Source organism: Bos taurus, chromosome 3, assembly GCF_002263795.3.
Source record: "Bos taurus isolate L1 Dominette 01449 registration number 42190680 breed Hereford chromosome 3, ARS-UCD2.0, whole genome shotgun sequence".
NCBI lineage: Eukaryota > Metazoa > Chordata > Mammalia > Artiodactyla > Bovidae > Bos > Bos taurus.
In genome coordinates, this window is record NC_037330.1 from 78,543,179 (window position 1) to 78,571,162 (window position 27,984).

The window sequence follows — 27,984 nt, forward strand, 5'->3', positions numbered from 1 at the left end:
TCATTCAAAGTAAACTGTGTAGACATTTGCAAGAGCAAAGAGAGAAGAATTTCTGAAAATGAAAGATGCAAAGGCATCATTTTTAGGATCCCAAAGACATCTGCTTCCAATCAGTATGCTCTGGCCAGTCAGTTGTCCAATGTGAACGATCACAATTAGCTTATATCGTGGGATCATCAAGTCCTTGACCTGGGCCTTAATTACCTAGAAATTAAAAGGTAAAACAAAAGGTCCTCACTTAGTCACATTGAAATTTAAAAGTCTTAATTTTTCTCATAAATATAGTGGGTTTAATTGAGGAAAATAGCGTGATACCTTGTGGATCCTTTCAGTAATTGCTATAGAAAGGTAGCTATAATTTCCTTCAGGCATAAGACAGGACATTTAGGGACAAAATGATAGCCCCAGCAAGAAATGTACCTTTTCTAAGGCACATGGAAAAATGATAATCCAGAGAGCAGAGTTTTCAATGCATTTATTGTGTTCTTGGAAAATCTATGTTGAAATGGCTTCCCTTCAAAGAATGCTGGCTTTACAATTATACCATCTTGTTCATGTCTAATTAGGGGACTATACATCTGAAGTCTCCTGTAATACGACTAATTGTGAATGCTTATTAGATTATGATGAAAAAGAAAGAGAAAAGTTGATGGAGTGCCAGCACTTTAGTTGATAAACATAGAAATGTTTTTAAAGGCCCCAGTGTTTTTATTTGATGGCATGCAAAGAAGGTGCTTTGGAGAAGGGATAGGCTACCCACTCCAGTGTTCTTGGGCTTCCCTTGTGGCTCAGCTGGGAAAGAATCCACCTGTAATGTGGGAGACCTGGGTTCTATCCCTGGATTGGGAAGATCTCCTGGAGAAGGGAAAGGCTACCCACTCCAGTATTCTGGCCTGGAGAATTCCACGGACAAGTCCATGGGGTCACAGAGTCAGACACGACTGAGCGACTTTCACTTCACTTCAAAGAAGGTTCTTTGGGGAAGAGAAAATGATCATTAAAATATTGTATCTTTTATAATAACATTTTTTAAATAAATGGGGCAGTTTTATACATTTTAAAAACAGAATACATGCAAGTGATGCACATAATAATTGTTTTAGACAAAGGCTTTTTACACACACAGACACACATGGAATATGACCTAATAAATATTTTCATAAGATAAAAATAAACAGTTTTACTGCTACTACAAATTAACTGCTTTCATTAAAATAGGCGGGTTGTGCTTTCAGCAAATATTCTAGTCATAGTTAACACTTTAGGAAATCACACGTATACCTCAGAAATTGTTTTAGTCATCTGTCTACAGAGTTCTGGTTCATACTGTTCTTCTTGTAGGTAGGTAGTTAACACATCTTTCAGAATATGATTGACAATGACCACAGGAAAATGTTTGGTAGGACCTGAAAATACAGATGAAATTTCTTTCAAAGAAGTAATTTCAAATCATATCTGCCCACACCATAGCTTAATCAAAAGAGTATCAAAACATGGAGACATTTAATCTTCTGGGTGGCCTCTATTGAAGGAAAAAAAGTGGTCCCAATTAGATTTCCAGTGTCACTGAATAACGTGTTTATGTGCCCAGTGCTTGGTATACAGAGGCTTGATCATTATTTGCTGAGTTGATATGGATGAAGAATTCTACCCAGTTCTATTTTCAGTAGTCATCAGTATCTTTTAAGTGTTTATTTTCAATGACTGTATCAGTCAGGGACTAGGGAAATATATCGTGCATTAAAGTTAGGACAATTCCTAGAGGATTTAATAAACAGACTCCTTAGGGAGGTCTGAGCAGGATTCAGGGAATCATGAAGGAATGTTCTATCCCCCTCAGCTGGTGAAAAAGAAGGTGTTATTTTCATCCCAACCTGAGGAGGGAATTCTTACGAGAGATCCCAGAAGAGCCATGTGGAGAGGGCTCCCTCCACAGCAGCCTTTGTCCTTCTGCTGATGGATGCAAAGAGCACAAGGTGAGCCCTTAGGCGGGGTTCACACTCCTTCCTCCCTTCTGACTTCCCACCGAAGTTTCCCAGTGGCTAAACTTAACCACAAGGTGATATCCCGCGCCTAGAATTCAGTTAGGTCAACCTCCTGGGGCTCAATTTATAGTATTTTTATTGTGATGCTTATACAGGAATTGTTCAATTAAATTTAAATCAGCCTGGGAAATGAATCCAGACAAGTAAAATGAGACATCGGAGACAATGAGTATGAGAATTAACCCAAATATTTAGTTGGCAGAAATTTCTCCCCTTCTATAGGAGAGAGACAAGCAGTTATAAATCTGTGAAGGGTTGGTCCTGATTGCTCTTGCTTTGTGGGATCAGAGATGGAGCACCAGCCCCCCTAGGCCAAACACCTACTGTGTCATTGTCCTGTGGATCTTTTAGAAGATTTCCATTTGCTTATGATAGTGAGATGAGGCTAAATGTGAGGGTGGTTTCTCCCTTTCTGTTTAAAAAATTTTAAAGATGTTCCTACCAGGTTGGACCTAATTAAACAGATTATATCTTTTAGATAGGTACTTCTCCTTTTCATTCCCTCCTGCCAAGCGCTCATATCACATTTACCTAAGTTTGACCTGTATCACCCATAGGGAGCATTGGTCCTTTCAGAAAACAGTAAGTTCCTTCAGTGCCTGTGTCCACCTGGTACACCTCCCTGTCCTTTGGGAACAGCATCTCCCACATGGAAGGGACTGGTCCTCTTCCCACTCTAACCATGTGGTTCTTTAGGATCCAAGTCCAGGTCATGGTTGATTGGCGCTGGGTGGACCTGCCCCAAGCTAGGCCAATTAGAATCCTTTCTTGGAACTTTAATACTAAACTAGAACTAGGTAAAAAAAAGTCAGTCAGTCTCTTTTTGGAGTCAAAAGTTATGACATGTGACTCCCAGGAACTGTTCCTCATAGTGAGAAGGAAGCCAAGCCACAGCGAGAGAGGGAGCCCACACACAGTTAGGGCTGGAAAGATGGAGTCCTGGCTGCACCTGGTCCCAGTCTCCAATAGCTCCTGCTGTCCAGCTGTACCAATGCCCTTTCTGCACTTACCTTAGATTTTTAAAAATCTCATTAACCTCATTAACCAGATTCAATTCCGAAAAAACTTTAAACTTTTCTTCTCTCACTTCTTTGTGACCTTGGACCTATACAGCAGAATCATCCATTGTCTTACTCAGGCTTGGATGCTGAGATGCAAACAGAGTCAATAATCAGCATTTGACTTCCAAAATGGGCTTCTCTGGTGGCTCAGACAGTAAAGAATCTGCCTGCAATGTGGAAGACTTGTGTTCTATCCCTGGGTTGGGAAGATCCCCTGGAAAAGGCCATGGCAACCCATCCCAGTATTCTTGCCCAGAGAATTCCATGGACAGAGGAGCCTGGTGGACTACAGTCCATGGGGTCACAAAGAGTAGGACATGACTGAGTGACTTTCATTCACTCACTGACTTCCAAAACAAGCTCCCAAAACTTTCAGAGTCAACTAATGCAAAGACCTAAAAACCTTTTCTCACATGGACATCATGTGAAAAAACATGGACATCACCATGTAAACACATGTAAAACATGGAAAACACATGGACATCACCAGATGGTCGACACCGAAATCAGATTGATTATATTCTTTGCAGCCAAAGATGGAGAAGCTCTATACAGTCAGCAAAAACAAGACTAGAAGCTGACTGTGGCTCGGATCATGAACTCCTTATTGCCAAATTCAGACTTAAATTGAAGAAAGTAGGGAAAACCACTAGACCATTCAGGTATGACCTAAATAAATCCTTTATGACTATACAGTGGAAGTGAGAAATAGATTTAAGGGACTAGATCTGATAGACAGAGTGCCTGATGAACTATGCATGGAAGTTCGTGACATTGTACAGGAGACAGGAATCAAGACCATCCCCAAGAAAAAGAATGCAAAACAGCAAAATGGTTGTCTGAGGAGGCCTTACAAATAGCTGTGAAAAAAGACGGGAAGCAAAAAGCAAAGGAGAAAAGGAAAGATATACTCATTTGAATGCAGAGTTCCAAAGAATAGCAAGGAGAGATAAGAAAGTCTTCCTCAGTGATCAATGCAAAGAAATAGAGGGAAAAAATAGAATGGGAAAGACTAGAGATCTCTTCAAGAAAATTAGAGATACCAAGAGAACATTTCATGCAAAGATGGGCTCAATAAAAGACAGAAATGGTAGGGACCTAACAGAAGCAGAAGTTATTAAGAAGAGGTGGCAAGAATACACAGAAGAACTATATAAAAAAGATCTTCATGACCCAGATAATCACAATGGTGTGATCACTCACCTAGAGCCAGACATCCTGGAATGTGAAGTCAAGTGGGCCTTAGAAAGCATCACTACGAACAAAGCTAGTGGAGGTGATGGAATTCCAATTGACCTATTTCAAATTCTGAAAGATAATTCTGTGAAAGTGCTGCTCTCAATATGCCAGCAAATTTGGAAAACTCAGCAGTGGCCCCAGGACTGGAAAAGATCAGTTTTCATTCCAATCCCAAAGAAAGGCAATGCCAAAGAATGCTCAAACTACCACACAATTGCACACATCTCACATGCTAGTAAAGTAATGCTTAAAATTCTCCGAGCCAGGCTTCAGCAGTATGTGTACCGTGAACTTCCGGATGTTCAAGCTGGATTTAGAAAAGGCAGAGGAACCAGAGATCAAATTGCCAACATCTGCTGGATCATGGAAAAAGGAAGAGAGTTCCAGAAAAACATCTATTTCTGCTTTATTGACTATGCCAAAGCCTTTGACTGTGTGGATCACAATAAACCGTGGAAAATACTGAAAGAGATGGGAATACCAGACCACCTGACCTGCCTCTTGAGAAACCTGTATGCAGGCCAGGAAGCAACAGTTAGAACTGGACATGGAACAACAGACTGGTTCCAAACAGGAAAAGGAGTACATTAAGGCTGTATATTGTCACCCTGCTTATTTAACTTATATGCAGAGTACATCATGAGAAACGCTGGGCTGGAAGAAGCACAAGCTGGAATCAAGATTGCTGGGAGAGATATCAAGAACCTCAGATATTCAGATGACACCACTCTTATGGCAGAAAGTGAAGAAGAACTAAAGAGCCTCTTGATGAAAGTGAAAGAGGAGAATGAAAAAGTTGGCTTAAAGCTCAACATTCAGAAAACGAAGATCATGGCATCCGGTCCCATCACTTCATGGCAGATAGATGGGGGAAACAGTGGAAACAGTTGCAGACTTTATTTTTCTGGGCTCCAAAATCACTTCAGATGGTGACGGCAGCCATGAAATTAAAAGACACTTACTCCTTGGAAGGAAAGTTATGACCAACCTAGATAGCATACTAAAAAGCAGAGACATTACTTTGCCAGCAAAGGTCCATCTAGTTGAGGCTATGGTTTTTCCAGTGGTCATGTATGGATGTGAGAGTTGGGCTATAAAGAAAGCTGAGCGCTGAAGAATTGATGCTTTTGAACTATGGTGTTGGAGAAGACTCTTGAGAGTCCCTTGAACTGCAAGGAGATCCAATCAGTCCACTTAAACGAGATCAGTCCTGGGTGTTCATTGGAAGGACTGATGTTGAAGGTGAGGCTCCGGTACTTTGGCCACCTGATGCGAAGTGCTGACTCATTGGAAAAGACCCTGCTACTGGGAAAGATTGCGGGCAGGAGGAGAAGGGGACAGCAGAGGATGAGATAGTTGGATGGCATCATCGACTCTATGGACATGGGTTTGGGCGGACTCCGGAAGTTGTTTATGGACAGGGAGGCCTGGCATGCTGCGGCTCATGGGGTCATAAAGAGTCGGACACGACTGGGTGACTGAACTGAACTGAAACCTTTTTTCTTTTCTAGAGCAATTTTTTTTCTAATTTAGGAGGAAAAAATGCTTTTAGAAATCAAATTGCAAAGATCTGAAGAAGGATCAGGATGGAGAAAAGAAAGAAAAACTTATCTGTAAAAACAGATTTAAGCAAGAATAGAGAAAAATTTGATTAGTTAACATATCTGTGTCTTAGCGTCCCAGCTTGGGATAGTGATGAGAATTGCCACCTACTGTTTTTTGTTGGGATGAAATCGATGAAGTATTTAAAGTGCTCAGAATAGTGAGTCTGCCACACAAAAAGCTACTCGTTATCTTTATTATAGTGTTGCTGCTGTTACTGTTGTCTCCTCATTGCGAGCAGAAGAAGGCAGCAGGATGGACAATGGTGTAAGGCGGGAGACGGTTTAGGTCTCCACAGGAAGGAAGGACCCCTATAGGGTGGAGCAAAGAGGGAGCGGTGAGAGACTGGCAGGCTGTGTCCAATAAATGATCTGGTGACAGGGCCTGATCATCTCATGGGAGCTGAGCTCAAATGATGCCTTTCTCTTGCCATCTTTCGATTCTGTTTTTCACTATATTGGCTGCATCTCAGGTGCGCTGTCTTGATGTGTCAGCAAGGATGGCCATCTGCAGCCCTGTGTGATGTGGGGATTACAGTCAATGTTTAAATAATCGGGTACCTCTATAGTCATTGCTCCAGAAAAAGTCCTGTGGAGAACTCATTCAATACTTAAGAGGAAGTTATATTGGATGTCATGGAAGGCTTTTATTCTTAGTGATCTAAGGTGATGTTCTATAGTCAGAAGCAATAACATACTGAATGAGAAGCAGTTTAAATATAATACTTTATTTAATTCTCATTGTATCCCTACCATGTGTGACCTATGATCCCTACTTACAGAGGAAGAAACTGAGGTTCAAGGATGCTGAATACCCTGCTCAAACATTATTTATTTAGGAATGGGCAAAACAAGTATTCAGACTCATGTACGTTGGCCCCTACAGCCAGTATTTTCTGCTGTACTCATGTTTCAGTAATCAATTAATGGGAGGAGATAAGGGGCTTTTAATTATAAGAAATATCTTTTCATTCTTCCTTTTTCTTTTTTTCTTTAATTATACTCATGTTTAATCTCATTCTTGGTGGCTATAATTACTCATATAAAGGGAGGACAACCATACTAAACATTTAAGATATGTTTCAATGATGCACATATTATTGGGTAGAATGTGAAAACTTAAACACGGTAATACTGGTGACTGATGTTGCTTTAACTCCTCAAGTCAGTATTTACTGTGTGCTGCTGCTGCTGCTAAGTTGCTTGAGTCCTGTCCGACTCTGTGCGACCCTAGAGACGGCAGCTCACCAGGCTCCCCCGTCCCTGGGATTCTCCAGGCAAGAACACTGGAGTGGGTTGTCATTTCCTTCTCCAAGGCATGAAAGTGAAAAGTGAAAGTGAAGTCGCTCAGTCGTGTCCGACTCTTCATGACCCCATGGACTGCCGCCTACCAGGCTCCTCTGCCCATGGGATTTTCCAGGCAAGAGTACGGGAGTAGGGTGCCATTGCCTTCTCCATTTACTGTGTAGATATGAGAAAATCTTTGCCAAAGGCCTACAGAGTACCTTTCAGATGCAAAATAAACCCAGAAAGAGGTAGAAGTAGAAACACATATTTGATTATTAACAAAATAGCTACCTGACTCCTTATAAAACTGATTGTCAAGTATAAAAGACTAATCATAGAAAACTAATTTGCTTGACTTTTTGAAAGAAAATATGGAAACTTTTTTTCTATACTAAGGTATTTTTAAAATTATTTTTCTAATTTGGTTCAGCACTCAGTACTTTTAAAACTGATGAGACAATTTAGCTTATTTGAGGAAATAAGTTATGAAAGCACGTATTTTTGAAGAAACGTGGGGCTTCATATTTTAAATGCTGTCTTATTGAAATCATCTCATGGGAGTTTAGCTCAAATGATGTCTTTCCCTCGATATCTTTCAATTCAAACCCTTCTGGCATGCAGAGCCCAGAGTCAAGGCACTGAATAGTGAAGATCTTTTAGTTACAAGAAAAGTTGACCCATGCTTAGCTTGCCTAAATAAAAAGTCTACGAGTACAGAGGGTGTTTAGGACTTGGTCTCAGGCTTTGTGTGGGGGCAAGATGGCAAAAGGGGCCATAGAGCTTACATCCTTGCAGGTTTCAGAGGCTGATCCACTTCTTCAATAGCCCAAACAATATTCTCTGAATTGACTCTCAAAGGCTTTCATGACCTTGGCCGAATCCCTAGGTCAGTCACTGTTACATCTCCGAAGCCAGTGTCAGCTTCAGCAGGATGCTATGGACCAAAAGTGAGAATAATGGTGGTGGTGGTGCTCCCCCAAAGGAAACTGGTAAGGTTATCAGGTGGAGTATAAGGGCATATTGAATGGCAGGATGTTATCCGTATACCATAGGCACTGTGAAAATACCCGTGGACAGGCTAATTATGGAGCTTTACAATCCATGTCATCTTGGGGATTATCATAGAAAACTGCCCAGAAGGTCTAATGGGATGTGTTGATGGTCTATAATTTTCTTAAGGTTAACTGGCCACAGATTAAGTCACACTGGCCCATTGCGTCTTCCTTGGGTTACTGGTAAGTCTCTGTGGAATTTCTACACAGCAATAATTATATATAGGTCCAGATAACAGTGGGCAGGTACACATTTGGAGCAAAGAAGTAGTTCTGTGAGAAAATGTGAGGAGGAATGATAGTCACTGTGGATTCCACCTGGAGAACAGGGGCAGGTGCAAGGATTTTTGTTTTTAAAGACCCAAAACCTCTGTGGGAAAAGATAAACATCTCTGTCAACAGGGGACCAGGAATCATTTGCTTTTGCCTTGAAGGCTTTTTTCTCCATCCATTAGCAATCTTGGTTGGTTTTGTTCAATAAAATCTTAATGCCTATCTGTTTCATTTAACTCAAGTAGATACAAAAAACTCCACAAGATAACCTTGAAATACCCAATGAACTTCTTAATTCAGTAACACACACTACACCTCAGTTGCAGCCAATGAATTGCTTGGTATTTGGAAAATACTGATTAAAAAAAAGTAAACAATGGGTACTGGCCCAATTTTGCAGAGGAAGAAATTAAAACAATATCAAATCACCCAATTAATTAAGATCCCTTATATAGTGCTAGTATTGAAGATGATGCCAGGTTATCAGATATTATTTTGAGTAAATATCACTCATGAAATTAGAAGTTTTAAATTGGAAGGAATAATAAAATAACACACCCAGTTGGTAAGTGTTCTCCATGTGAACTGTGAGGCGAGAGGCATCTTCAGGCTGGCAAGGTTCATCCATATAAGACACTGTACTCACAGAGCTAAAAGCAAGGAGAAAGCAAATTTTAACAGTTATGATCACAATGGTAACAAAACACAATGTTGCTTTTAGCAAAAAAGTTATAAGTTTTTCCTCTAAAAAAATTTCCGGCAAGTCTCATGTAGATATATCCCGGTAAAATATTTAAAGTCTAAAACATTTTAGAGATGGAAATATTACTGGAGTAGAGAGTTACTTGGAACAAGTCTCAATATAGTGGTAGAAACCCAGTTCAGTGCCTGGGGCCTTTGATTATCATGAAAGTATTCATGGATTGTTCCATTCGCAGGGTAACAGAGTTTGTACAGTGGGCCCTCCACATCTGTGGATTCTAGAGTTATGGATTTTGTTTGGTTAAATCCATGGATATGGAACCCGTGGGTACGGAGGGCCACCTGTATTTCGCCATTTTATATAAGGGACTTGGGCTTCCCTGGTGACTCAGTGGTTAAGAACCTGCCTACTAATGCAGAAGATGCAGGTTTGATCCCTGGGTCGGGAAGATCTTCTGGAGCAGGAAATGGCAACCCACTCTAGTATACTTGCCTGGAAAATCCCATGGACAGAGTGGCCTGGTGGGTTACGGTCCATGGGGTTGCAAAAGAGTTGGATATGACTTAGTAACTAAACAACAAAAATAAGAAACTTGAGCATCCACAGATTTTGATACCCACAGGGGCTTCTGGAACCAGTGTTCAGTAGATACCGAGGGATGCCTGTATGTGTTTTGAAAGCTACTGGCAGTATATATGCTTCACGTTACTCTCTCCATATACACTTTGTTGTCGTTCAGTCGCCCAGTTGTGTCTGACTTTTTGCGACCCCATGGACTGCAGCATGCCAGGCCTCTCTGTCCCTCACCATCTCCCCAAGTTCGCCCAAATTCATGTTCATTGCATTGGTGATGCCATCCAGTCATCTCATCCTCTGACCCCTCTTATCCTTCTGCTCTCAATCTTCTTCATATATACTACTGTATGTAAAATAGATAGACAATGGAAATTTGCTGTATAACTCAGGGAACTCAAATTGGGGCTCTGTAACAACCTAGAGGGGTGGGAAAGGGTGGGAGGTGGGAGAGAGGTTAAAGGAGGGGACATATGTACATCTATGGCTAATTTATGTTGATATATGGCAGAAATCAAACCAATATTGTAAAGCAAATTATCCTTCAATTAAAAATAAATAAATTTTTTAAAAGGAGACTGTCTCAAAAACAAACAACTATTGGCAATTACTTCTATGACAGGTGCAAAGGCTTTCCTCAAAGTGGACAAAACTCACAAAGGGACTGGGGATTATACAGGGAAGCTTAAAATGTTGGGAAACAAGTTCTCTACATACATGGGGATTATAAAGAGTTTATTATTAAATGTACCTCACAAAATCCCTTTAGCAGAAGAAAGAAAACTGAGAAACCCCTCTACATGATGACAGAAACCGCAATTCACCCAAACTATCATAATCAATAAGCATCAATCACCCTTTCAACAGTAAGAAAGGGTTTTGGCTTGGTTACCAAGGCAATATAAGCTTATCCAGGTGCTGAACAGGAGACCCAAGTGAAGAGGAACTCCTAAAGGCCTACAGCACTGCTTAATCAGAGGAAATTCAGCTGTCACTAAAGGCAGTCTCAGGTCTCTACCCCAATAATCTCCACCTGTGAAAATGGAGGTTAAACAGATGTCATTTCAAAGGAGATGAGATAATAGTGTGTGTGTGTGTGTGCGTGTGTGCTTTCAGAGTGACTACTTTTCTAAGAGGCTACATTTTTGCTTTAATTAAATGAGAATAGGATATTTGTTCTTAATCTTTGGGGCTTTTTTTTCCTCTCTGCAAGGAGTTTTAAATACTTAATTCTGAGGTGTTGGGAATTAGTGAGCTTCTTGCAAATTGCTATTTTAAGAAAATCATGGACATTAAATTTTAAAAATCCTTTAATACAATACAATTTACACAATAAATTAAGGTTTACCCATCTAGCCCAAGAAAGTGATGCAAGACATTATTATGGCTGCTTTTCCATGAGGGATTTCTGGATTAGAGTTAGTCTTCTTTCTTGTAACACCTGCTTTCCTCAATTTTCTGCTGCCCTTTGAAGTAGCAACCAACCTGTTTAGCCACACTGGCTGCAGGTGTTGCGGGCAGCACCAAAGTGATAGCTTCTGCTTGGAAAACCCAATGTTGCATAAGCCCCTTGATTCTAAGATAAGCCAGGCTGCCCCAATATTGTATATGCTACTTTTTATTTTCCAAAACATTTTCCATCAATTATCTCATTTTATCTTTAAAATATTCCCTTTACGTAAGTAAGAAAGACATTTTTCTGCCCATTTCAGTGATAAAGAGAACTAGACAAAGGGCTTAATGCCATACATAAAGGAAAAGCAGACTTGAATTTCACATATCCTATTTACCTCTCAGTGACAAAGTTTTACATATGATCATATCTGATAGAATGGAAATAGGGGCAATGACTTCCTGAAATAATTAATTGCTGCAATTAAAATTTACCTTGCACAAACATATAAAGACCCTATTTTTTCTCTACAAAACACCATATTAAAAACTCACAGAAGACGTTATAGGTAAAAATTCTGAGAGAATTAATGCAACTAATTCAAACAGCAGGGGCCTGTTTATAACTGGTGTATAGATATGATGTCAAGAGCTCAGGAGCTATCTTGGCTCTTGGGATGACCTTATGGATAATGGAACAAAAGCTAGAAAACTAGGTTCCTGAATTATTTTTTCCAGACTTTTTTTTTTAATGCAAGAGAAAATACATTTCTATTTTGTTTAAGCCAATGTTTTTTATAAAAATATTATAAGAAGCATTAGATATAACTGATACAGAGTTTGGAAGTAGGATGTCATAATTAACAGAGCACAAAACTTGGAGTTAATTTTGTGAAAGAGACGGGGCTTTCAGGAATGAGATTTCAGATATTTTGCTGAAAACCTGGCTTCCTTTATCATGCAGAAGGAAGATATTAGTCTATTGATTTCTGTACACTGGAAAGACAAAAACTTCAAGGAAAGTTATAGGAAAATTTTACTTAAAAAAAATCCTATTCATGATATCTTTTGAAACTGATACCTGAGAGTTCTCACATTAGAAGCAGATCGTTTGGAAAAAGGGAGAGAGAAAAGAGAATAATATGCTGAACAGAAAAAATACGATATCTACTGCTTGAAAAAGACAAAAGAAGACATAAAATATTAAAAATACTTGCTGTTATCAATGTCAGTTCAGAACATTGACTCAGAAGGACTTGTACATATTTCCTGTTGGTAAACAGCTTTATTCAAGCCCTCTGAAAATTTTTAAGATAAAAATGTGAGATGCTTCAAAGAGCAAATTTGTCACTTTAATTACCGGTACTGTATCACAGCACAACAAATTTACTGTGTATATTTCACAGTGTTACAAGAGGATGAATTTCAGTCATCTATGACCAGGCCTTCCCTAGTTTATAATAATAATCTTTTTAGATACCTGATCTCACTGCAAATGGAATGCTATAGTTGATTTTTTTAATTTGAAAAATGTTTTTGCTGTCTATGTGTTTCATGAGTGTGTTGCATTTATGGAGGAAAAGGATTTCAACTGGCAAAATGTATCCACGAGAGTTGTAAAGTTTTAGGAAAGAAGGTAGGTTTTTGTAAAATCAGGAAAACTGAAAGTCTGGAATAAGCTGCTGGTAAAAACACTGAAGAAATCAACTAATATTATTCTAGAGAAAAGAGTAACAATTTGTATTCAGTGTAAATGTCAGTTAATACTTTGAATCACATATACTATTGCTCAGAATAGACTTGGAATTAGCCTGAATGTGGAAACAGCTGCATGAAATTTGTCCACAGTAACAAAAGTAATCCTCCTACATTGTATATGTGTGTGTGTGCTCAGCAGCTGAGTCATGTCTGACTCTTTATGATTCTATGGATTGTAGGCTCCCCTGTCCATGGGATTTTCCTGGCAAGAATACTGGAGCCAGTTGCCATTTCCTCCTCCACAGGATCTGCCCTACCCAGGGGTTGAACCCGCGTCACTTAAGTCTCCTGCATTGCAGGCAGATTTTTTACTGCTGAGCCACCAGGGAAATCCATATTGTATATAACCCTCCTGTATTGTAACTGACTGACATTGGAAACGTCCCACGCCAACCCAAGAGCCTGCGTTCTGATTATGCAGAAAAGAGCCCCACACAAAATAGCTAAGGAGTTAGAATGTTTATATTTTTCATGAAATTCAGTTTTCCTGAAGACATCTTACAAATTTGCATGCTGACCATTTCTTGAATTAAACAGAATACAAGGCATGTCTTATTTTTATGATGATTGGAGATAGAAAAATAATGTCAATTAAATCTCACCAGCTATAATACCATCTAATTATTATTAAGAATTCATTTCCAGCTGTTGCTACTGACATTATTAAGTGTTTTGAAGCTGTAGTAAGATATAATATTTGAATAGATAGCTCAGCCTTGTAGTTATTAGTTTAGTAGTTTAAGAAGGTCAGACTATCATCTCGTTCTTCAATTTGTAACTGTGAAAGGCTTCAAAGTACCATATTTTGAATGGTATCATAGCATTAGCCTTTTTAAAAAATCTGTTATTAAAGTCATGTGCTGCCTCCCAGTGGAGATATTTCAGAGTGCACAGAGAAAAAGAAGGCTTCAGGGTATAAACGTGTACATTTTTATTTTCTTCATTCTTTCAACAGATATTTATTGCCCATAACATGGCAGGCAAAGTGAGAAGTACTGGTAAAATTTTTTAAAAAATGAGAGTCCCTGTGCTAGAGAAACAAGATGTAGAAAATAAAATATGCATTGAAACTCACTTGGGAACTTTCTACCTCAAACGTCTATTGATATTTTTATGAATGTTATGCTTAAGATCAAAAGCATAACAAGTCTTCCCCCATCAGTGGAAGGTACAAGTTGTCTGTTAAGGTGATTTAGTTGTGTGGCTATTTAGTTTGTAGCAAGGTTGCCAGTACTTTGGCCATCTGATGCAAAGAGCCAGTTCACTAGAGAAGACCCTGATGCTGAGAAAGATTGAAGGCAGGAGGAGAAGGGATGACAGAGGATGAGATGGTTGGATGGCATCACTGACTCAATTGAAATGAGTTTGAACAAACTCAGGGAGATAATGAAGGACAGGGAAGCCTGGCATGCTATAGTCCATGGGGTCACAGAGTTGGACATGACTTAACATCAGACTGAACAAAAACAAAGGTTGCCAGACTTTTACATAGTTTTGAGATATTTTATTCACATTATTGGTCCTATCTTACAAGAGAAAGGTTATAATGGAGACAAAAGTCAAGAAATATTTCCAAAAATCAAAGAGGAGATAAAATGCCATGGTATGTGTTCCCGAGGGATACATATTTTAGGAGGAGGGATGATTTTGAAGGACAAAGAATGAACCATGCAACCTGTGAAAATTCTAGCTCTGGAGTGATTGATCCAGGAAAGGTGACTGACAAAGCAGAACAATTTTGAGTGGGTGAATACAAAGTCAGAGTTTGTGTCTGAAGCCCATTGATGAATCCCTTCATCCAAGAGAAGGTGAGGTTAAGATCAAGAGCAGCTGATGAAACTTGTGATGCAGCTCCTGGATGAATGCACAGTTCACAGTTCAAAGTCACATTACCCTTGGCAATCATCAGAGAGGTGAGGCTGAGAGCATGGGTGCCATGGTTACCTCTGCAACCCCATGGAGATCATCTAACCCAACAAAGGTTCAATACAAATGATGATGTTCTTCTTTTTCTTTTTTAAATAGGTGAACAATGGAAGGTTTCAGCAAGAAAGTAACATATAACTTGTTTTTAAAATTTGAACAAAATTTTTTTTTTCTCTAAATGTATCTTATGTCTGCAAGATGAAAGCTCTCTGTCACTCTGGACTTAACACATACACGGACCTGTGAACCTAACCCGTTTGTGTTCAGGAACTGGTGGTGGTGGCGGCGGCGGCAGTTTAGTCGCTAAGTTGTGTCCGACTCTTGCGACCCCATGGAGTGTAGCCTCCTAGGCTCCTCTGTCCATGGGATTCTCTAGGTAAGAATATTGGAGTGGGTTGCCATTTCCTTCTCCAGGGGATCTTCCCGACCCAGGATTTAACCTGGGTCTCCTGCATTGCAGGCAGATTCTTTACCAACTGAGCTACGAGGGAATAATATAATAATTATGCATTCTACCATCAAAAAATATTTATTAAGTGATGGCTATGTGCCAGGTACCATTCTAGGTCCTTGGGATGCAGGAAAAAAAACCCATAAACAAAACAAATTAACAATCAAACTAAGATCTCTACCCTTATGGAACCTAGTGAGAAGAGACGGAAAGAATAGAATAAAATACTAAACAAGTTGTTTAGTTGCTAAGTCATATCCTACTCTTTTGCAACCCCATGGACTATAGCCTTCCAGGCTACTCTGTCTATGGGGTTTCCCAGGCAAGAATAGTGGAGGGGGTTGCCATTTCCTTCTCCAGGGGATCTTCCTGACCCAGGGATCAAACCCATGTCTCCTGCAATGGCAGGCACATTCTTTACCACTGAGCCACCAGGGAAGCCCATAAGCACTCGCTCAGTAGTGTCCGACTCTTTGTGACCCGTGGACTGTAGCCTACCAGGCTTCTCTGTCTGTGGGATTCTCCAGGCAAGAGTACTGGAGTGGGTTGCCATTTCCTTCTCCAGGAGATCTTCCCAACCCAGGGATTGAACCCAGGTCCCCCGCATTGCAGGCAGATGCTTTACCATCTGAGCCACCAGGGAAGCTCATATACTGTGTTAGATGATAAATGCTACACGGAAAAGGAGATATTTGTTAAGGGACGCTGGAAGCGGATGGGAGAGAGGTGGTTGTGTTTTATTTTAAACAGAATGATCAAGATATATCTCCCTGAGCCAAGAGTTGGAGGAGGTGAGGAAATGAGCCATGTGGATGTTGGAGGGAAGGGTGTGTCAGAGGGAGGGAAAAGCACATGCACAGACTTTGAGGCAGAAGGCTGCCTGGTATTTCTGAAGAAGTGCCTACAGGCCAGAATAGCTGGCGAGGAGGGAGCAAGCAGGAAGGTGGAAGGATGGGGTTTCCAATGAGTCAGGTAGCTGAACCATGTAGAGTTTTGTGGGCCATCTTAAAACCTTGGCTTTTACTTTGATAAAGTGGGAGCCTTTATAGAGTTTTGAGCAGAGTAATAGCAAAATCTACTTTATATTTTACAATAACTCCAAACGCTCTGTCGAGAACAGGCTGGTATCCCTGTGAACACAGGGATTCCAGTTAGAAAGCTTTTATGGTAATCTAGGCTAGAGACGCAGAGAAGGCAATGGCATACACCACTCCAGTACTCTTGCCTGGAAAATCCCATGGACGGAGGAGCTTGGTGGGCTGAAGTCCATGGGGTCGCGAAGAGTCAGACATGACTGAGCGACTTCACTTTCACTTTTCACTTTCATGCATTGGAGAAGGAAATGGCAACCCACTCCAGTGTTCTTGCCTGGAGAATCCCAGGGATGGGGGAGCCTGGTGGGCTGCCGTCTATGGGGTTGCACAGAGTCGGACATGACTGAAGCGACTTTGCAGCAGCAGCAGCAGCAGGCTAGAGATGGCAGTGCCTGCTATGAATGAAACTGTCTCTTTGAAATTCATAGGTTGAAGCCTTAACACCCCCATGTGAGTGTATTGGAAATAGGGCCTTTAAGGAGGTGATGAAGGTTAAATGAAGCCTTAAAGGTGAAGCCCTACACTGATAGAACCTGGGACCTTATATAAGAGGAAGATATAGCAGGGTTCTCTCCTCCATGCAAAGACACAGTGAAAAGATGGCCATCTGCAAGTCAGGAAGCTGGCCGTCACCAGAACCTAACCCAGCTGGCATGTTGATTTCAGATTTCCAGCCTCCAAGACTGTGTGGCTTACACAACAGAAGTCTGCTGTTTCACAGTTCTGGGGGCTAGAAGTTTGAGAATTGGTGTTGGCTGGATTGTTGGCTGACTTCTGAGAGTCGTGAGAGAAGGATCTGTTCTAGGCCTCTCTCCTTAGATGGTGGATGGCTGTCCCCTCCCTGTAACTCATTTCCTTCCAACTCTGTTTGTGTCCAAGTTGCCTTTTCTTACAAGGACACCAGATACATTGGATTAGAACCCACCCTAATGAACACATTTAAACTTAATTACCTCTTTAAAGACCCTGTTTCCAACTAAGATCACATTCCGAGGTTTGCGGACTAGGACTTCAACATATGAATTTGGCAGGAGTAGTGGGGTATACAATTTAGCCCACAACAAATACAAATACTTTCATGAGATCTCCAAGTTCTAGAGTCAGAGAATCACAGATTATTTGCTCTGATATCTGGGAACTGTGATACTCTGGCCAGTCACTCTACCACACAAAAACCTTAATTTCCTCAATATATAAGGAAAATAGGGAATTTATATCCCTATTTTTTTCTAAGTAATGTTAGATTTCTTCTCTGAACGCCTATATAAGCTTTTATTCCCACTAGCCATGCCAACATTTGATATTAGTCTACCTTCTCATATTTTGCCATTTGGATGGGTGAAATATGGTATCTTGTTTCAATTTTTTGAAGCATTTTTCTCATTCCAAGTGAATTTAAGCAACTCTTCACATTCTGCTTTGCCATTTTGGCTTTGCTTCTGTAAATTGCTATTTATCTCTTTTGATGATTTAAAAATTGTTTTCCTGTTTTTTTTTTTAAATTGTTAATGTGCATAAATTTACAAATATACATCTTTTCCTGGCCTATAAACTGTGTCTATTGTATTATTTTTTGAAGAGAAATGCTAAATTTTAATATAATTGTATTTATCATTTTTCTCTTTTTGCTTTATGGTTTTAGTTTTTCACTTTGGAACTTAAGAAATCTTTCCTTCCCAAAGAACACAAAGATATTTTATACTTTTTTTCTATTAGCTTCATATCTTTCCACATTTCAGGCTTCCACCTAGAGTCTACAATTTACTTGGTGTAAGAATTCAGCTTCATTTTTTCCCCTTCATAGAGTAAGCTAGCTTTCTCCCAAAACAATCTATTAAAAACCCAGCATTTCTCCTTGTTCACATACTATGTTCTATATATTCATAGGTCTAGTTCTAAAGTTTCTATGTGTTCCATTGATCGATTTGTCTGTTCTTACACCTGTTTGTTTATTCCTACATTTATTATTTTTACTTACTACAGCTTTGTGGTATATCATATCTGATAGAGTAAATTCCTCTTCTCTGTTCATTCTGCAAAGTTAACTTAGTTACTCAGAATTCTTATTTATAAAATTTAGAAATGCTTTATTGAGCTTCTCCAAAAGTACAAATGGGTTTTGATTGAGATATATTGCATTTGTAAATTAATTTGAGAACCACTGATGTGTTTTGGTGTTAAACAGCTTCACCTATGAATTATTTCTGCAGTAATTCGTATCTTCCTTAATGGGAATGCCTTTACCTGGAATCACATTCCCAGGACAGTTTTCACAAAGCTATCAATGCAGAGTTTTGCACAAAGATGTCCCACATGGGACTGTATATCTTGGCAGGGAGTGAAAGCCAATTTGGGTGTTCATCCCTAGGGAAATGTGTAAGAACATATGTGATGCAAATATCAAGGACTACTATGCAGCATTAAGAAGCAAAGAGCTAGATATCCATAGTGACATGGGTAAATACGAAAAATAAAAATGTTGAATGAGGTATGAAATTGAGAAAACAAAATGAGGTTTATAGCACAATACCATTCATGTCTTTGTTAAGTACTTGTTCTGTAATGTTTTATGAGAGTCAGTCCCAGGTGGTGCTAGTGGTAAAGAACCCGCCTGGCAATGCAGGAGACAAAAAAGATGCAGGCTTGCTTGCTGGGTCGGGAAGATCCCCTGGAGAAGCAAATGGCAACCCACTCCAGTGTTCTTGCCTGGAAAATCCATGGACATAGGAGCCTAGTGGGGTTCAGTACATAGGGTCATAAGAGTGGGACACAACTGAAGTGAATTAGCACACAGCACTGGTGAAGTCACAAAGGGAGTCAGAGAAGGGGTTCATGAAAATACAGTTTATTATATTCACAGGTCCTAGACAGGACAGACATGACCTGCCACACAAGACCATGTGGAAAAACACTACAGGATCAGTGAGCAGAAGACAGGATTGGGGTTCCCCAGGGAAAGGCAAAGTTGTGCAGGAGAAACAGTGCAGGACTGGAGAGTCTGAATAATTCCAGCGAGCTCTAAGCTAAAGGTCTGTCTAGTCAAGGCTATGGTTTTTCCTGTGGTCATGTATGGATGTGAGAGTTGGACTGTGAAGAAGGCTGAGCACTGAAGAATTGATGCTTTTGAACTGTGGTGTTGGAGAAGACTCTTGAGAGTCCCTTGGACTGCAAGGAGGTCCAACCAGTCCATTCTGAAGGAGATCAGCCCTGGGATTTCTTTGGAAGGAATGATGCTAAAGCTGAAACTCCAGTACTTTGGCCACCTCATGCGAAGAGTTGACTCATTGTAAAAGACTCTGATGCTGGGAGGGATTGGGGGCAGGAGGAGAAGGGGACGACAGAGGATGAGATGGCTGGATGGCATCACTGACTCGATGGATGTCAGTCTCAGTGAACTCCGGAAGTTGGTGATGGACAGGGAGGGCTGGCGTGCTGTGATTCATGGGGTTGCAAAGAGTTGGACACGACTGAGCGACTGATCTGATCTGATCTGATCTGAAGCTCTAGGAGAGGCCCCTCCTTGCCTGGTACTTGGCAATGGGATTAGTGCATGGATGTACATGCTCAGTTGTGTCAACTCTTTGTGACCCCATGAATCGTAGCCTGTGAGGCTCCTCTGTCCATGGGATTTTCCAGACAAGAATACTGGAGTGGGCTGCCATTCCCTTCTTCAGGAGATCTTCCTGGCCCAGGGATCAAATCTGTGTCTTCTGAATTGCGGACAGATTCTTTATCCTCTGAACCATTGGGAAAGCCCCTACTGATTAGGAAAACTGCCTCCTGGGATGTGTTGGGGAACAGAGAGAAGAGGTCAGGCTCTAGACTGGTTAATCTGCATATCAAAGGCACATTCTTTGTTGATAACTTGACTATTTTTAATTATTGACTAGACTGGTAAGGGGTAGGGGAGTTGGGGTATGGATGTCTCATCTGTTGAACCGTGAACTTCCAGATGTTCAAGCTTGTTTTAGAAAAGGCAGAGGAACCAGAGATCAAATTGCTACCATCTGCTGGATCATCGAAAAAGCAAGAGAGTTCCAGAAAAACATCTATTTCTGCTTTATTGACTATGCCAAAGCCTTTGACTGTGTGGATCACAATAAACTGTGGAAAATTCTGAAAGAGATGGGAATACCAGACCACCTGACCTGCCTCTTGAGAAACCTATATGCAGGTCAGGAAGCAACAGTTAGAACTGGACATAGAACAGACTGGTTCCAAATAGGAAAAGGAGTACGTCAAGGCAGTATATTGTCACCCTGCTTATTTAACTTATATGCAGAGTACATCATGAGAAACGCTGGGCTGGAAGAAGCACAAGCTGGAATCAAGATTGCCAGGAGAAATATCAAGAACCTCAGATATGCAGATGACACCACCCTTATAGTAGAAAGTGAAGAGGAACTAAAAAGCCTCTTGATGAGAGTGAAAGAGGAGATTGAAAAAGTTGGCTTAAAGCTCAACATTCAGAAAACGAAGATCATGGCATCCGGTCTCATCACTTCATGGCAAATAGATGGGGAAAGAGTGCAAACAGTGTCAAACTTTATTTTTGGGGGCCCCAAAATCACTGCAGATGGTGATGGCAGCCATGAAATTAAAAGACACTTACTCCTTGGAAGGAAAGTTATGACCAACCTAGATAGCATATTCAAAAGCAGAGACATTACTTTGCCAACAAACGTTCATCTAGTCAAGGCTATGGTTTTTCCTGTGGTCATGTATGGATGTGAGAGCTGGACTGTGAAGAAGGCTGAGCGCCGAAGAATTGATGCTTTTGAACTGCGGTGTTGGAGAAGACTCTTGAGAGTCCCTTGGACTGCAAGGAGACCCAACCAGTCCATCCTAAAGGAAACCAGTCCTGGGTGTTCACTGGAAGGACTGATGCTAAAGCTGAAACTCCAGTACTTTGGCCACCTCATGTGAAGAGTTGACTCATTGGAAAAGACTCTGATGCTGGGAGGGATTGGGGGCAGGAGGAAAAGGGGATGACAGAGGATGAGATGGCTGGATGGCATCACAGACTCGATGGACATGAATTTGAGTGAACTCCGGAAGTTGGTGATGGACAGGGAGGCCTGGCGTGCTGCGATTCATGGGGTCGCAAAGAGTTGGATACGACTGAGCAACTGAACTGTCTCATCTCTCCCTAGCCAGAAAAGTTTTCTAAGACATCAAATGTCATAATACACATAAAAATTTAAAAATATACAGTATAGTATTTAAACATGTGTAGTCTGTGGTATGGGGCTTCCCAGGTGGAGCTAGTGGTAAAGAATCTGCTTGCTAATGCAGGAGACATGAGAGATGAGGGTTTGATCCCTGGGTCAAGAGGATCCCCTGGAGGAGGGCATAGCAATACACTGCAGTGTTCTTGCTTGGAGAATCCTATGAACAGAGGAGCCTGGTGGGTTACAGTCCACAGGGTCACACAAAGTCGAACACAACTGAAGTGACTTAACACTTACCACTAGTCTTGTAGCATACTGAGTATTTTGCACATCAGAATGGGTGCCTCTTGGGAGATGAGAGTGGGACTGAAGATGAGGAAGAAGAGGGAAAATCAGGCAAACAAGAAACAAGGGATCCCACTCATGCTGGTGATGACAATGTGCTATGCAATGCCATATATTTTCAACTCAACTCTGCTCCTGAGATAAATAAGATAATAAATGACATAAATGGGGATAATAAAAATATCTTCTTTACTTAACCAATAGGATTTTTTTGAGATTCATATGGATATTGTATGTGATGTATCTATTGAGCATAACATAATATTAGCTATTGTTGTTGATGTTGTTTAGTCGCTAAGTCATGTCCAACTCTTTTGTGACCCCATGGACTGTAGCCCACCGGGCTCCTTTGTTCATGGAATTCCCAGGCAAGAGTACTAGAGTGGGTTGCCATTCGCTTCTTCAGGGGATCTTCCGGACCCAGAGATCGAAGCCAGGTCTCCTGCCTTGGCAGGTAGATTCTTTACTGTCTGAGCCATCAAACTGAAGCCACCAGGGAAGTCCAATATTAGCTATTATTGTAGTTTAATTTAGGAACATGGCCAACGCAGTTTCTCAAACTTCTCTCTCTTTGGCGGGAAGCTGGGTCTCATCCATATCTTCTTGGGAGCTTTAGTTTGATTAAGATGGCAACTGAACTTATCAGAATGAAGAAACAGGCCAGGCAACATAATTTTTAACTGCATATAGCGACTCAAGTAGTATAGGTTGGAATCACAGAATAAATTCATCACATCTAAAATGGTTTGTTCATTGCCTTTCCCACCAGATTATTTATGTGTGATTTACTAACTACTCATTGCTCAAAAAACATTTATTTGAAATAAAGAAACGAATGAAATCTTTTCCATTTTTTTGCAGAAAAATGACTACCAGGTGATTTTCAGTTTAAGTGAAAAGTGAGCTTCTCCAGAGAAGAATAACCCTACAATTAGTCACCTTTATATACCTAACATTTGGCACAGAGTTGAAGCTTTATAAACCTTGAATAAATGAATAAGTGCAAGAATTTAGTGTGACAACTAGTGTGTTAGATGCCACCAGTGGGTTCAAGCAGAAGGATGTGGGATCTATCAAAACTCTGGTTCATGACATCATGTAATTTTGGTTTGAGGCAAGAGACATACTCTTCAGCCTTCAGCCTTAGGCCTGATCTACCAGTTGAACTATTGGCCTCAGAGAAAAGAAGCTGGGATATCAAGTCATATGATCCTGGGAAAGTAACTTAACCTCAGGCCTCTATTTCCATTTTACGGACATGAGAGCAGTACATCTGTTCAAGGACTCTTTGAAGGCTGCCAAAGCTTGCTTCCAAAAAGAAAGATGTCATTGTAAATACCTACTCTTACCCATGGATGGGAAATAGAAGGTTCTGGTGAATGAGTAGAAGAGTTTCATTAATGCAAGTTACACATAGATAGCCAATTTTGAGAGAATGAGAATTTTTGACTATAAACAAAAGCCCATTTTATCACTTGTTAATTCTGTAGTTTGGGAACCTCACACTCTCTAACCATTTGTTTCTTCATTTGTAAGAGGAAGATGATAATAGCATCTCTTTCATAGAAAGAGCATCATGCATACTTAGTACTTATATGCATACTTAGTATTTAGTGGTACTTATATACATACTTAGTACTTAGCAGCAGCATACTTCAGCACATGCTTTATACTATTGAAATTAATCTATCCAAAAAACTGTTTTGCTATAACTTTCAAAGGAAAGACATCTGCATTTCCAAAAACAACTTTAAAACAATATTGCATTTGATAGTCACTGAGCATTCAGAGTTTTTCTATTAGTTGAAGACCTATTTCATGAAGAAGAATCACCCCTACATCTGGCCCCTTGCAAGGATGAAGACCATGGAAAGTAAGTGGGAGTTAAGGTTGGCAGGCAGCCTCCTGAATGGCCTCTGCATTGTAGGAGTGCTTGGAAGCTGTTCATTTGCTATTTAAGAAATAAAAAGCTCCATTAGAGGATCCAATCTGAATAATTTGTTTGAGAGTCCCAATTTCTAACTTTGAAATATATCCAAATAACGATCACTGAAATGTTTTTGTTAGTAAAAATTTTTTCCTACTGTGTTGCTAAAACTCTTTTCATGTTCTTGTTACCTTTTAATTTATATTTCTACTTTAGCAATAAAATAATGAAAGTGAAAAGTGGAAGTATTCGCTGCTTAGTAGTGTCCAACTCTGCGACCCCACGGACTGTAGCCTGCCAGGCTCCTCTGTCCATGGGATTCTCCAGACAAGAATACTGGAGGTTTTCTTCAACCCAGGGCTTGAACCTGCATCTCCTGCATTGCTGGAAGATTCTTTACCATGATTTTTAATTCTCCAAATTGGGCCATGTTCTGATTCTACATGACTTTCTAATTTGCTCTGAAGGAGAAGAAGTGAATGAAATTATGCAAGTAGGGATGGTAGTTTAGTTTTTGGATGAGAATAGTGTATTTTAAATCATAGCACCAGGATATATGTCAGATTATTATTATAATATTTTATTCTAAAAAATTGAATTTGATCTAACAAGTATTTAAAAATAATTTTTAAAACTCTTACACAAATGTTAGAAATAGCAACCAAATTGACTTAGGATCAGAAGATCCTATAGAGGTTAATTATTCACCCATCTTTACGTCTAACGTACCCTGAGGTTGCTATTCCTTTATATTTCCTATCTGGAAGAGAGAGAAATTGTATAATACTTGTAATTCACAAAATCCAGGGTTGAAAAGTGGAATTTTGAGTAAGTGCATTAGAACATTCTGAGAGCAGAATAATTTGGTTTCAGAATTTGAATGGAAGTCTCTTCCAGTTCTTCTGGCTTTGTTCCACCAGACACACCAGCTCCTGCTTCACAATCATGGAAATGAATATGCTACATCTTTCAATCCCTTGGAAACTCTTAAGAAGGAAAGTCTATTACATAAATTATTTGATAATTTATCAAATTATCAAATTGCATTGGATAATTTGTTTGATTTTCTTCCCAATAGCAGTTTAAAAAAATTTCATGAAAGTATTAAAAATTAATTCATCTTTTTTAGGAGAGCAAATGCAATTTGTAAGCAAAAGACAAAAAATGTATTTTTTTGACCCACTAATTATACTTTTGGGAAGAAAACAAGCAGAGACTTCTTACATAGTAACAAATTTAAAAAGTGGAAACAAACAAATGTTCAATAATTGGAAAATGGTTAGCTAACCCAGAATTATAGGCTGACAAAAATATTATGCAACTGTTTAAAAGGATATGGGCAAAGACTATGACAATACATTACAAAATTTGTTTAAAATAATGCTAAATGCATTGTATGTATATATAGAGAGATTATAAAAATGCAAAAATGATGTATTTATATAATATTGAAGAGTAAAATTCAGGAGACAGTGGAAGAAGTAGCTTGTCTAAACTGCATATGACATTCTTTTCAGTAGATGACTTTTTGGGATGGTCTCTGAAATTATAAAAATGCTGCTGTGTCAACTTATCACTTAAATTTTCTTGGTCTTTTTCTCTTTCTTCTTTTTCTTGATGCATAATACAGTGATTCAATATTGCTGTACATTTCAAAATGACTGCCATGATATATCTAGTTACTATTCTTTTAAAAAAATATGGCCCCCAAAGATGACATAAACCATGTACTTGCACGTTTTTCTCCCTTTTTCTCACTTTTTTTTTCCTCCTGATAAATATCATGAGCCTTTTTATTCAATAATTGAGTTTGTTAATGGATACTCAGTTACTCACTCTTTGGTACGCCCATGAGGTTCCTTCCGCCGGAATTCATGATTACTTAGAGAAGACACACTGCCCCTCTTCTTCAGCAAATGAGCGGTTCTGTCTTTAGCAATGTCTGACATCATCATAATCTATGGAGGAAAACTTTTGTAAAATATTGAACAAAACACCTGAAAATACTTTAGTATAACATGAGACTTATTCTAAATAAAGTACACAGATGCTTTTTTTTAAACCATTTTTGAATAGGGAAGTGGGGTTTCCTTAAGAGTGATATTTAGTATATATTGTTGTTCTGGTCAGTATAGCTGGAAAAATGATAACTGATAACTTTTACTTATACAATAGCATATTTAATTCACATAAGCAGATATTATTGCTGCTACTGCTAAGTTGCTTCAGTCGTGTCCGACTCTGTGCGACCCCAGAGACGGCAGCCCACCAGGCTTCCCCGTCCCTGGGATTCTCCAGGCAAGAACACTGGAATGGGTTGCAGATATTATGCTGCAGCAAAAATACTTAACTGCAAAAGATGTTAAAGTTACTGAGAAGAGAGCCATATGTACAAGAAAGATACCATCACACCAGAAAACAATATTTTTATTGCCTCCCTTCAAATTTAATCTCAATGAAACTTGCTAATTAATATTTGTTGTTTAAAAATTAAGATGAACTGCTTCTCCAAATGGTATTCCCCACAGCCAAGCAGCAGTGATTTACTTTGTAAAGAGCAAACAGAACTTTTCACAGAGTAATTTATTGGAAAACCTACCTCTTTTCACTAATGCTTGTGAAAAAGCTGGAAGTAGAAATGGACTTCCCAGAACTTGAACTAGAATTCCACTGCCCTATTGTCTACATGTACATACTCATAGACTGTGCTAGGCATTAAATTAGGACAGAAACAATCCCTACCTTCAAAAAGGTGGCAGTTGAAGTGGGTAGAGCCGACAAGAACACAACCTGGAACCCCAGTGTAATCAACGTCAGGGTAGACAGAGGAAAACGGAGGGCCTGTGCGTCAGGAAGAGAGGCAGTGTGGGATGTGTGTGTGACTGTGGACCCGTGAGACTGTGTACACGCGTGTGAGCATCTCTGTGTGAGCATGTGTCTTTGTGGGCATGTGCTTATGTGTATGAACATGAGTGTCCCCCCATGATGTGAGCCAGTGTGAGCATCTGTGTGTGTGTGCACTTGTGCGTATGATTATCTGTGTACCTGAGCGTGTGTTGCTGTGTCTGTGTGTGCACCTTTGTGTGTGACATGTCTGTGTACTGCATGTGTGTGCGTTTGTGTGCAGGAGTGTGTCTGTGTACATGAGAGTGTCTAAGCATGTGTATGCATGGACAAGACATACTGAGCCTATTTAAGAGGGTCATTCAGGTTTCATTCTTAAAGTGACACACACATACCTGAGTCTGTTCACCTTTTTCCAAAGCTGCGGGGCAGGCCAGAATCCAGACCTAGAGGTCCTGAGAGGCAGAGGCTGCTAGTGTCTCCAAGCAGACCTCAGGTAGACTGCTCAGAACTCAAGTTGCTCCACAGCCCGACCCGGCTGGCCAGTTCTGCGCTGGGCATCACGCTAAAGCCCAGACATGCAGGCGGGCAGGGAACCAAAAGCCAGGCACGCTTCTAGTTCTGAAAATTGGGGTCACTTTTTTCTAATTTCTTGGAGGGAGGAGGAATAAGGCATGGGAGAGAGAGGTCGTGGACAAGGCAGGCAGGCCATTTCTCAACATTGGGCTCTCCTTCCTTAGCCCCCCGGACCCTCGAATTTGCTTTTTGCCTTGGTCTCTCTGCTCCTGCCCAGGCGCTCTGCGGAGAGGGCGCACTTACCTAAGGCGGGTCTGGAGCTGGAGTTGCAGGCGCGGCTCAGCCCAGGGGCCTCCCAGACCGCAGGCTCCTCCACTGCAGGGCGCCTGGCAAGGCTCCCGCCTCCCAGGCTTCCTTTCTGCCCGCGCACTCCCGCACTCCCACTGGACTCCGCGACTTGTCTCCAAGGTGACCTTCGAAAACAGAGTCCTTGGCCCGCCCCAGGCAGGCATAGTAGTGGCGTGGTCCTCTAAGGATGTGAAGGAGCTCCTCGGCACTGCCCGAGCGGGCTGCCCTGGGCCTGGCTGTGCCGTGGGTGTGGCCACGAGCTGCGGAGGAGCCGGCTCATTCTATAGCGAGGGGGACATCGGGGACTCAAGAGGCCGCCCTGAGAGCCCTCGTCGGTTTCTTTTCGCAGGTGTCGGGGACAGGGATGGGAAATGCCGC

At 40.5% G+C, this 27,984-nt stretch overlaps 1 protein-coding gene across 1 annotated transcript; it reads right to left on the reverse strand.

Moving 5' to 3' along the window:
• DYNLT5 (dynein light chain Tctex-type family member 5) lies at window positions 1–27,597 on the reverse strand. The gene is made up of 5 exons (NM_001192562.1): window positions 27,562–27,597; window positions 25,735–25,856; window positions 9,117–9,208; window positions 1,282–1,406; window positions 1–204 (listed from the first exon to the last, which is right to left on the reverse strand). Exons 2-5 carry the CDS (start codon window positions 25,851–25,853, stop codon window positions 1–3), a joined length of 540 nt encoding a protein of 179 aa, NP_001179491.1. The 5' UTR covers window positions 25,854–25,856; window positions 27,562–27,597.
• Window positions 27,598–27,984: the final 387 nt, after the last annotated feature.